Consider the following 12,783-nt stretch of genomic DNA (forward strand, 5'->3'; position numbering starts at 1 on the left):
TAATAAGAACTCTTTGCAATAAGTTCAGTTACCTTTGGATCTTATAATCATATAATGTTTACTCTCTTGTAATTCCTTCCTCTCCAATCTCTCCACTTTGCAAGAGAACAAAACAACAGGTCAGGCAGAGGACAATGCATAATGACTGTAATGGTGATAATGTGATTGATGGATGCTGAGATGGCCATAAATATGGGCATTGGTCATAACGTTATTTTTCAGCACTACCGTAACTTCAAGTAGTTGCAGTCTATATAGGAAGGGTTAGATTTTCTGCTTTGATATGTTGTATAAACACCTAAATTGTTAGGTGTTCCCTCATTATATGTAAAATTCTCTGGGTTCTTTAGAAAGATAACTGGCTATAAAGTCATGAAAGGACTTGGTATACATACAAATGTCCTCAAATAGAACAGGGGTGTCAAACTTGATTTCATTGAGGGCTGCATCAGGGTTGTGTTTGACCTTGGAGGGCCGGGGGTGGGCATGGCCAGGTGGGCGTGGCCATGGTGGGGTGACACAGGACTTGTGTCAGGGGCACCTGTGGTGGCCAAGTGCTAAGGCAGGACTTTCCTGAGACCCTCCCTCACTTCTATTATAATCTTCCTTCCTTCCTTCCTTCCTTCCTTCCTTCCTTCCTTCCTTCCTTCCTTCCTTCCTTCCTTCCTTCCTTCCTTCCTTCCTTCCTTCCTTTTCTTCTTTTTCCTTCCCTCTTCATTTTCCTTTCTTCTTCCTTCCCCTCCTTCCTTATTTTTCCTTCCTTGCTTTCTTCCCATCTTCCCATCTTTTTCTTTGTCTTTCCTCTTTCCCTTTCTCCTTTTCCTGTCCCTTCTTGCATGCTCAAATGCAAAAGAAGAAACCTTTCTCCTTTTGTTTTGCTTTTAATCTGTTTTGATAGATAGCCCTCTGCCAGCGAAAACAGAACCCAGGGAGGCTGCATGCAGCATCCCTGCACCCCATTTTCAGCTGCGATGGCCTCCTGCAGTCCTCTGCTAGCAAAAATTGGGCATGGGGTGGTGATGCGTGCAGCCTCCCTCAAGCTCCATTTTCACTGGCAGAGGCACCATGGGCCGGTCCTTTGCTCTTTCCAGACCGGCCCCACAGGCCAGATCTAAGCATCCTGCAGGCTGGATATGGCCCATGGGCCTTGAGTTTGACACCCCTGAAATAGAACACTGATGGATTTCTGAAAACATTATCACGTTTATACTGCTACCAGCAGATGGCATCCATTGTAAGCAACCAGCTTTTCTTTATAAATGTTATGGCTAGAACTAGAACGAGGACTAGAACTAGAACATTCTCCAGGTTTCTAACTGATGTCTTTATCACTACAACACATTGGCTCTGATTGATGCCATACATAGATAATTAAGCAGTTTTAAGGGTTTTGCTAGTTAAGAGACATCAACTGCAATCCCAAATGCACTGACCACACTGGCCAAATCACACCAGATTTGATGTCATTTGGTAGGTGCTCAGGATCTTTTTGAATTTTTTCAAGAGAATTGTTTATTCATAAATCATAATTATGCATATAAAATTCTATTTTAAAAAAGAATCAATGCAAATTAACTTTTTTCTTAAAGCCAGTTTTTTTCATTACAAGAAGAGCTAAGCCAAATCCCCACCTTTTCCCAATTTCATCTTGACAAACTAGTTGTCTAGAAACCCTATGGCAGAGGACAGTGGTGGGATCTAACTTTTTTTTAACCACCGGTTCTGTGGGCATGGCTTGGTGGGCGTGCTTTGGGCGCATGTAGAGGATTTGATATTGACCTTCTCCTGCAATCCTGCACTCTCCCTAGTGTCTTCAACAGCTGACGCACGGCAATCTGCTGTGCTGCACGAAGCAGCTGAGCTTCAAAAGCAGGAAATAAAGGTCATATAGAGCCGAGGCGGATGGGAGGGCCCAGCAGCTTATTGTCAAAGGGAATCGGTTTGCTCACAGATGATCCTCGGAGCTACCGGTTTGGCTGAATCAGGCCAAACCAGTAGAATACCACCACTGGCAGAGGACACCAAGATATGAACATTGCTCATGTATGCAAACCCCAATCTCTGTCAGAGGTGGTCAAAACCAGGGGTGGGATTCTACCAGTTCGCACCTATTCGCTAGAACCGGTTGTTAACCTTCTAAGCAGTTTGGAAAACCAGTTGTTAGAAGAAATTACTGGCCTAATCCTGTAAGGAAGGCAGGAAGGAAACATTCTGGTGTTGCTTACAGAAACTGCCTCTCCACTAACCCTTATTACATTCTTGGCAGGACTAGACTTCCTGTCTCTGGAACATCTCTGGAGTTTTCCCCCCCTCTTTTGCTGGTACTTTGCTTGTGTGGAGTGACCATTGAAAAAAGTGACTTATGACCGTTTTTCACACTTACGACTGTTGCAGCATCCCCACAGTCATGAGAGGTCAGGCGAGGAGATGCATGCCTCGATTTGAGTGATGTTGAGTTGGCCACGCCCAGCCAGTAACATGACCATCAAGCCATGTCCACCCAGTCACAGGACTACCAAGCCACACCCCCCAACTAAGCCACACCCACAGAACCGGTTGTTTAAAAATTTGAATCCCACCCCTGGTCAAAACCTTTCTGCCCAATCTCTGACTAAGACAGCTGATCTAGCCAAGTGTTCTGACCAAGGCTTCCTGAGACGCCAACAAACATAAAATCTCAAACCCTTTTATTTTAGTTCAATGGCTATAAATTATCATCATTCACAGCCTAGAATGAGTTTCAACCAGTTATAAATAGTCCCAGGAATGTCTGCCAAAGCTCTTTGAAAGAATTCTGATAAGAATGCACCTTATCTGACTTGAAGTGCTGCCAACAAATAAAGTCCCAATTAGTCTTTCAAAACCAAAACAGAGAACAAATTAAACACGGAGCTTTCAGAGTCCAAACTGATCAGAGAGAATGATGTTGCTTCCTGCAAAGGTTTTCCTACCTTTGCACTTCCTTTATACCTTATGGGAGGGATAATCACCTCCAAGCCTTACTCCCGAGTTGCCCCTTTTGTCTTAGCTGCTCTTGCCTTCTGGCAGCTCTGTGCACATGTGCACTGGGAACAGGCTCCCCTTTTTCCTCTGCCTCGCTGCTGCCAGATTCTGGAGGCTCCGGAGTCAGCACATAACTCCCAGGTGGTCCTGGCCCCATCTCTGTATCTGATGCAGGACCCTCATCCGAGTCCTCCCCAGACTCCCAGACTGGTCCCTGTTCTTCCAATTCTGCTGCTGTCTGCACAGGCTGCCGGTAAACCACAACACCAAGGCAGGAGAAATATGTTTTGGACTTAGATGAGAAATGTGTGATAATTTAATAACAATGTTTTAAGAACCAAAATCAACTGACTAAATAACACTGATTGTCCTTGAATTCTATTTACCTGTTTTGAAGAACTTATGCACTATTTAAAAGGTGGATGTTTCTATTTTTCAAAAATAGAATTTCTCGAATGAATTTAGGAATATAAACTGGCATGATGGAATAAATGTAGCAAGACTCTGTGACACAGTATGACAACGCAAGACCTGTTATGACATTGCTTTGTAAGCTCTCCTTTGCTTTGATGTGTCATGATATCTCTCTGGATCAGTGTTTGTGTAATTAACATCAGCGTTAATGCTGCAAAAGCACAACTTGTTCCTTTCTTATTGGCAAAAGAAAGATTGGCCAGTTCAGATGGGTATTTTTTTTTGTTGGTAATTGCCAATTATTGTCTGAAAGCAGACTGGATGGAACCCCTGCTTTCCCTGTTTGTTTGTTTTCCTATCATGGAATAATTAAAGTGCCATTTTTACTTGATCTTTCTGTTTGATTATATTTTAAGAAAATATTTCTGGGAATCAAGTTATAACAATTTCAGGTGTTATTACGTAGAAACCCTTGCTACTATGAACTGCAAGTAGACAGGCCTGAGTTTAAACACTTGAACAATGTTTCAATATAGCAAAACGGTTGTTTATTTAATAATAAGATTTATAACTCTTGGCATGATATAGTTGTTATAACATTATTAGTTAGTCTCTCTCTCTCTCTCCCCATCCTTCCCCCTAGAATCTAGAGGCAAATTCCATGGCACCAAGTAAATGTATATCTGTTATTTGAGGATTTATGAGCAACAATTCATTTGGCAGGTATTAAAAATAAAACAAGGTTGTAGTATGTGCCTTAAGCAGTTTATTTAAATGTACAAGTATTTATTTTCTTGGATACAAAAGATGTTTGACTGCTTTAACCAGTTTTAAAATAATTGTAGTTGTGGAAGAAAGAGGAATCTAAAGGTCTAAAATGATCATAGATAACAAATGTATAAATATGTGGAAATAGAATTTAAATCTCTGGACCCCTCGCAGTCAAGTTTCAGGTCTGGAAATAGGATTGAAACAGCAACCTTTACAGGCAGTTCTCAACTTACAAACTTTTGTCTAGTGATATTGAAAGTTACAATGGCACACAAAAAAGTGACTTATGATCAATCCTTGAACTTATGACCATTGCAGCATCCTCATAATCATGTGATCAAAATTCAGGAGCTTGGCAACCAGCGTGTATTACAATGGTTGCAGTGTTGGGGAGTCATGTGATCATCATTTGTGACATTCAGGGCTGTACATTCAATGAGGGAGGCTGGATTCATTTAGCAACTGGGTGATTCACTTAACAGCTGCAGTGATTTGCTTAACAACCATGCCAAACAAGTTGTAAAATCGGGTGTGGTCAACCATATTGCTTAGCAATTGAAATTTTTAGTCCCAATTGTGGTTATAAGTCAAGGACTACCCATGTAGAAACCAAAATTTCATCATATACTGTTTATAGGACATTAAAGCCAACTAAAGTAGAAATGGTGAGAGTAGTTTAATTAACAATCTCAGGATTACGGAGTTTTGTATCAACAGGACACCACAAAAATAACACCTTGCTTACACTGCAGTCAGGCAGAGCAAATCTTTCACTTAGCACAATAAGATGCCCTATAACAGGGGTGTCAAACTCACATAATCATGGCGGTGTCATGTGATGTATCAGGACTTCCCCCACCATTCACTAAACTGGGTGGGGGCATGGCCAGTACATGACGCTGGGAGTTTGACAGCCTTGCCCTATAGCAGAGGTCTTCAAACTTGGCAACTTTGAGACTTGTGGACTTCAACTCCCAGCATAGCAGGTTGGAGAATTCTGGGAGTTGAAGTCCACAAATCTTAAAGTTGCCAAGTTTGGGGACTCCTGCCCAATAGCATTCCAAGACTTTATCAAAGTTTTTGTAGCCTTTTATTGTCATCAAAAACTTGACTTGTCATTCCAATATGTTATTATCCTCTTTCCCTACTGGTGATGCTTATACAGCAACCCATTTTGTCAAATTGACTTTACCAGAGGTTAGTAATATAGTTTTAAAGTGTGCACATGACATATGACTTACAAGGTGAGTCACTGCAAGCAATTTCATGTGTGTGCAGTTGATAAAATACCATTCATCCTTGGGAAGGACACAGGGATGCCCACAGAAATGGTCAAAATGTCATGACAGTGGTTATGATCATGCAATTGATAATAGATAGTCACGTCTGCCAAAGGGTGGAGCTTCAGTTGCATAGTTACAACTGCCATTTTGACTTTTTTGGTCATCCTTCATGGACTCTCTTGGAAGGACAGATCATCCTACATCTGTCATGCTGACCATTTCAGGAGAAAATCCAAGGGTGTATTTTCCTAATGTAGCCACAGCTGGTTCCAGCTTCTCATCTGCCACACTCCTCTTCTTTCAAGCAGAACCAAATCCTTTGTCTAAATCTGCACACTTTAGCCCTTATTGAGCACTCAGTCTATTCCCATGTCACTCTTTCGCTCATCTCAAAGGCTAGAAGGGTATTTAGAGTGCTTAAAACCCTCCGCTCCCAATAATGATCTAATGAAGGTAGTCCTCGCTTACTGACTGACAGTTTGGGAACTGTTCAAAGATACAACTGTGTAAGAAAACTTAGCTTTGTGACCAATCCTCACATTTATGACTGTTACAGAATTTTGTGATTATGTGATCACCATTTATGTGCTTCTCAACCAACTTTCACCAACCAGTTAACAGACAACGTGGAAGTAAAATCATAAGTCATGGCCAGGCAATGTTTCACTTAATGGCTGAATGGAAAGTGAGGTTGGAACCTTTTTGTGGTCATATGATTTTCTGCTTAGTGACTGTGGCACTTAGTGACTGAGTTGCTGGTCCCAATTGTGGTCACTAAGCAAGGACCACCTGTGAAGGTGCCATTATTCAAACTGCACAGTGCAATGGCCTCTCATTGCAAGTCCCCAGTTGTGGATTAAGGCTCACTGGCGCTCTAAGTACTGACAAATCTTGGTGCCCTCCTCCTTTGTATATACTGTACAAACGAAGCCATGTTCTCAACTTTGTGGTGCCCCCTTTTGGGCCTGGTGCCCTAGGCACGTGCTTAGTCTACTTAATGGTTAATACACCACTGATTGCCCCTCTGAAGTAGGCCAGGAAATGCTCAGGCTTCCTAAAATGGATTGACCAACCAGCACCAGGCCCCAGTGGGATTCCCTCAGGATAAACCTCAGCAATACAAAACAAAATTTAACTAGTTCAAATAAATCGATTAGATAACACCATTGAGTAGATCTAAGCAAAGTCCCACTTATGAGTACATTGAACATGTTATTTGACACTAATAAGGCCTTAGGATTGTCGAATTTGAACTGAATTGTGCTAATGTTTCAAAGGCCAGTTATTCTCAAAAAGTAATTGTTCTGTAGTATCTCATTAAAGATTTGGAAGCAAATTCTATAGTATTGCTGCTGGCTATGTCTGAACACACCTGGAGGTCACCAAATTATTTATCTACCTCTATGAGGGATATGGATGGTTGAAAAATGTGGCAAAATAAAGGAATAAAAATACATTTATGTAGCAGACCAGAGTAAGGACTTTGAGATCGGCAGCCATATAAACTGAAATCATAAATAAATAAATTAATTGGGGGACATGATTCATTTGTATTCTGAGTACTCCCTCTTCCTATCAAATGCTGAAAACTCCATGATAAACTTGTTGGCAACAGAGAACCCAGTTCTCCCTAAATCATAGACATAAAAAGATTCCCCCCTTCTAATCTACCCCATAAGATAGTTGCTGTGACAATAAAAATGAAGCAAGACCATATATACACTGAACTCCTTAGACCAGAGAGAGATTAAATGGTAATGAATTAAAATATATACAAGTATCAGACTGCATTTTCATATGGAAATTTCTATACAGGTAGTAGATAGCAAGTCTACTAACCTTATACTGGATCTCCAAAACCCAGTCCTCCACCCTAAAATGTTTCATATATTAACTCTATTCTTGGGTCTACGCTCTCTTTTTCCTGATTCTCTGACTTTCTGTCTCTGCAAACTGCAGAATGGGCCATATTTATGGTAGACTCAGCATAAAAATATAATCACTGACTGGATACTCTGACTTCATTCATATCTGACTATGTGGCAGCAGTCTAGCCTCAAATTAACCAAGATGATTACCTCAACAGGCTAAGGAAGAGAGGGAGGGAACTATGTTTCTGGAATTCAGAAAGAGGTGTGGTCATGAATCATGTTTTAAAACATCTTGTCTCCTTCAGTCAGGAGACTGTCAGTTGTGGATTTTATTGCTGTTTCCCATTCTCAGCTCCTGGAGTGAACTATATGCAATTGATACTACCATGGGTGCAAGGTCCAGTTCATTTGAGGTAAGAAAATCTCTTGTTTTTGTTTCTACTGTTGCTTTTGTCTCTACTGTTTTAGAAATGTCATGTAATATTTATGCTTCTTTTCCATTGAAAAGTTAGACAGACTATAGAAATCCTTACATACAGAATATAGAATAACAAAGTTGGAAGTGACCTTAGAGGCCATCTAGTCCAAACCTCTAATCAAGCAGCACAACCTATTATAGCATTCTGGACAAACGGCTGTCCAATATCTTCTTAAAAACCTTCAGTAATGGAGCCCCCACAAACAATATTAATGGGAAAATTGTGGTACTCATATGCAAGTAAATAATTGAAAAGGATCAAATGAGTATTTGAAATTAGTGTTTTAAATATATGTATTTTGGTTTTTCTTTAGGGCATAGCCAACATAGCCAACAATCGAGAAGAGCTGGAAAAGGTATGTACAAAATGGATGATTGCTGAGTTAAAAATGATCACAACTATATTTTGTAGTTCTCATTTAATTTTAAACAAAAATGCTTTGGGAAAAAGTGAATTACTCTGAAAAATGGACAGGCATGGATTGTTGTGTTTATATAGTAGATAATGGGTTCTGTGGATGTAACCTGTCTTTCACTGAACAATTGACATCTTCTTTGCAAGCATCCATTAAAGCTCAAGGCTAGGAATTGTCAGGAAACTCCTCTCTGTGTTCTTCTTCAAATCAGGAAGTACTTATACAGATAGGCAGAAAGACAGAGTGACGCAGAACCATGAAATTCAGGGACAGCAGCAATAACAGCAACTATAACAAAACTGCAATTGTAAGATTATTTTGAAATTTCTACTAAACTTTTGAAGTCCTCAGATCCTCTAAAGTAAGGTGACCAACTTTTTTACAATTAAAAGGAGGACACAAATAAATTGAAGAAAAAAACCAAAGTCACTTGTGCACGGCACACTTTTGCGCACGGTGAACTCTTGTGTGCGGCACACACTCTCAAAACAATTCTCCTGTGTGGAACGCATGCGTCTCATCATCGCGTCTCGCTGCACTGTACCGAGCCTTGATGAATTGTCATGTCAAATACAAATACGTCACATCACACACAATGGATCGGATCGGCATCAATCAAATACGGAGAATTACAGATTAGTCTTCAAATATCAAAAAAGGAGGACATGTAGGAGGACACTTTTCGAGAGAGGACAGAACTTACAAAAGGAGGACTGTCGTCCCTAAAGGAGGACGGTTGGTCACCTTATCTTAAGTAGGCAGAGTTGAAATTTTCAGTCCCATTTTTTGGTTAAGAGTTCAGGAGAATACAATAGGTGTGAATAGGTCCCTTAATCCTTTCAGATCATGAGTCATGAGCCATCACGAGCCACGAGCCCAAAGTAGGCTGATTTATAAATTAGTACTGTTTATATCAAGAGCATATATGGGGTCCCTAATCGTCAGTCTGCGGCCTGGTGCTGGGCTGCTACCCATTCAAAACTGGGCTATGGAAGTGGTGGGTAAGCATGTGTGTAAAATCATCCCCTTTCCCCCTGCCACTGCCACTGCCTCCACTTTTCCCAGTCCACTGAACTGGTTAAGTTGGAGACTACTGTCTTATAAGGTCCTTTTTTCTTTTCTTTTCATTTTTCTTTTATTTATAGGTGATTTCCTTCCCCCTCTTTATATACTTTTCTCATTCTCTTATTCTTAGCTTATTTCATGGATGTATGAGAATCTTTTAGGAAGATGTACAATGTACATTTCATTATATTTATGCACGTATCCCATCTCTTTGCCTCTCCATTTTCAGGTACTAGTTCTGGTGCACAAGTACAGAATGTGGTGTAGAACTGTACGGATGATACCCAAATTGTTCTTGAAATCTTGAGATCCACCTTGAAAATATATTTGCACTCAAAGTTACCTTTATTATAGGTACAAAAACTTTTGAATTGTTTTATATAAATAGCACATACCGCTGGACCAAAATAGCAATAAAGTAATAAAACCATTAAAGAATAAGTAAAAAATAGGCAAGTTTTGTTAGCACGCTCTGTTGGCCAATTAACATTAAATTAAATTAAATTAATTTTTCATCCTCCTTCCACACAGATTTTTAACTTCAGTTGATAGTGTCTTTTTGTTTTATGTGAACAGTAAATATCAGTGTCTGCTATTCATAAGAGTCTGCCTTATTTGACATATCTGACATATTGAAATTCACAAATGCCCATACTTCCAAATTCCAATTAGCACTAACTCTGTGCTCATCTGCAATGTTAAACCACAACAGAGTGTGATACATTGTGGTCAAATAGTCACCCAGATGGAGTGAAGAGACAACAAGCACATTCAGGTGCACTGCGGTATTCTATGTTTCTATTGGAGCCCCAGGTACTTAATTTCTATCTTTTCTGCTTGTTTTCTCTTGAAAGTGAACATTCCATATCCTTGGAATATGCATTGGATCTAATGAGTTATTTTGCTTTGCCCCTGTTGGAGTTTTTGTAAGTGCCAACTGAAAGCAACTACTACATGATCATGTATTGAATTAAATAACTGTTGTAATAGGTCTATGGAGATTCTCAGTCATCCAAGTCAAGGTAGTTCCAAAGGTGCTGTTTCAAGAGGTAACCAGACTTTCTGGTTTTCCTTTGAAGATGTTTATAACATCTTCAAAGAACATATAAACCCTTCCTTCTATTCTCCACCATCCAGCTGAAGAAGCTTCTTTGATGAGAAGCAAAATGTCTTCAAAGAACAACCAGAAAATCCAGTTGCCTCTTGAAGAACTTTTGGGACAACTGTTATAATTAGTTCTCCTATTTACTTTTGCTGAAACCATCATCTCCTTTCCTAGAGGTTTTTGCAAAGCAGCTAAGCTGGAACTTTGTAGAGGTTGTGTCTTACAGTCCCAGGCTGTAATTTCCAGGTTTAAAGACCCAAGGTGATATTTGATGACATGATCCTAAACATACCTGACAATGAACATGTGTCTTTGAATTAAACATTAGATGCACACAGGATTGCATCACAGACTTTTATAGTTGAATATCCATTCCCTGTGGCATGCTAGGAAAAATTATATTTGTTAAATGTTGTTCTGTCACAAAGCTGTTTAAAAAAAAGTCATTTCCACACATATAATTGATAGTGATTTATAGCATTTCCCATCCATCGCTGTTTCCAGACTGTGTATTGTCATCCTTGGTGCTGCTGTAAGACATTATAAATGTTTGGATAAAAATTACAATGCCACTTTGTCTCCTGCTTCCAGGGAAGTTTGTAAGGGTGTGCACATGTAAAAATGTGCACACAGTGTGTACATTGCACACTGATAAATTTATCTTCTTGAGAATATTTACTTTCTTGGCACTGTCCAACAGACAAACCATTTATGTATCTTTCACTTCAGAAGATTATTTTGGGGTAATATTTTTTTTTCAGTTTAATGAATCTGGTCATGATTTTCATAAATTTGTAGGCTAATTAGTTAATGAAGTTTCCCCTTTAAATCCTTTTCTGGGCTGCCATTCCACATTTGTTTGTTATTTGATGAGTCAAGGCATGATTTGCATTCAGCAAGAGGAGAAAATAGAGGAGTATACAAGGTGTGGTTAAAAAAAAAGTCAAGATTAGCACATGTGACACACATAATAACCAGTGGAGCTTCTCTATATTAATTGTAGCCACCACCTTGACTTTTTTATCACATCCTGTGGCATCCCTGAGAAATGATGTAATGGCATTGATTATGCTCATTTATCTTTCTGTTTGTTTGTCATAGCAATTCTTGCTTCATATGATGGCAGCTGCAGACAGAAACATTCAGGAAACACTAGATTAGAAAGACTGTTGAATTTTATAGGTGCTAATTGAGTCTCTTCAATTTGCTTTGTATATAGCTCTTTGATTATATAATTAATTCCATTCAAGTTTCAATCTGTAGTATAAGGCATGCTGTTTTTATACTTTTAATGGTCAGAGTTTAAATCTGAATTAATGCTAGTGTATGCCCCTTTTCTGCTTGTGGTTTTTCCAGAGGATGAGGTTAGTTGGCTACAATAATTTGATAATAATTGTTGTAATTTCTACATTTTATAATATGTGTTTTAATTTTCAAGTGGTGGTAATGTTTTTTCTTAAACCAGAAGCGTGATAATCTTCCTCCTTTAGCATTAAGTATTACTGAAGTAAATTAAACAAATATTTGCATTTCTTAATCTTGGACCTGACTTTGATTACATCATAGCCAGTAACTTGTAGCTGAAATGATTTGTAATAGCCAAAAACCCATCAATCTTATTTTCATTTTAAATCTTCTATTTTTTATTTCTTTGGAATATTATTTACCCCAGTGGAAATATCTAGCATCTTTTAGGGTCATTATTGTGGCAATAGTAAAATAGTGAGGACAGACTTTATATTATTTCAATAAAGGCTGAATGATGCAAATAGTTTTGGTCTTTCAGACTGGATTTTTGATAAATTTTGTACTTGATGTAAAGTAACCATGACAGCAGAATGGACAATGTGCTGTTAAAACACTGGGAGTGGTGTGCTCTAATGTTTTAAACAAAATAATATTTTGAAATATACTTTCTTTGACTGAGTTCACACACATTAAGTCATAGCATAGTTTATTCAAGTTTGTTTTAGTGTTACCAGTGGTGGGATTCAATTTTTTTTTACTACGGGTTCTGTGGGCGTGGCTTGGTGGGCATGGCAGGGGAAGGATGTTGTAAAATCCTCATTCCCTCCCCATCCCACTAATCTGCTTTCCAGCTCCGTTCTCTTGTGCAGGGCAACAAAAGAAGACCCAGCCAATCAGCTAGGACTTGGGAGGCAGAGAATAGATGGGGGTGGGGCCAGTCAGAGGTGGTATTTGCTGGTTCTCTGAACTACTCAAAATTTCTGTTACTGGTTTTCTGAACTACTCAAAATTTCCACTACCGGTTCTCCAGAACTGGTCCGAACTTGCTGAATACCACCTCTGGTTACCACCCATTATCACATATTGTATGATTTTAATGTTACCACACATTTTGTCTTATAATCCATGA

The 12,783-nt window shown here is 39.2% G+C and overlaps 1 protein-coding gene across 1 annotated transcript in view; it reads left to right on the forward strand.

The window, feature by feature from the left end:
- Positions 1 to 7,663: 7,663 nt before the first annotated feature.
- Positions 7,664 to 12,783, forward strand: part of PLA2G4E (phospholipase A2 group IVE) — a 55,232-nt gene continuing 50,112 nt past the window's right edge. Inside the window, exons 1-2 of the mRNA XM_087951668.1 lie at positions 7,664 to 7,755; positions 8,135 to 8,176. Of these exons, the coding sequence (XP_087807794.1) occupies positions 7,729 to 7,755; positions 8,135 to 8,176 (69 nt within the window). The 5' untranslated portion in view covers positions 7,664 to 7,728. The remainder of the gene's footprint in view (positions 7,756 to 8,134; positions 8,177 to 12,783) is intronic.

Source organism: Notechis scutatus, chromosome 1, assembly GCF_049901735.1.
Source record: "Notechis scutatus isolate UNSWTSFEM ecotype Mainland chromosome 1, rNotScu1.2, whole genome shotgun sequence".
Classification (NCBI taxonomy): domain Eukaryota; kingdom Metazoa; phylum Chordata; class Lepidosauria; order Squamata; family Elapidae; genus Notechis; species Notechis scutatus.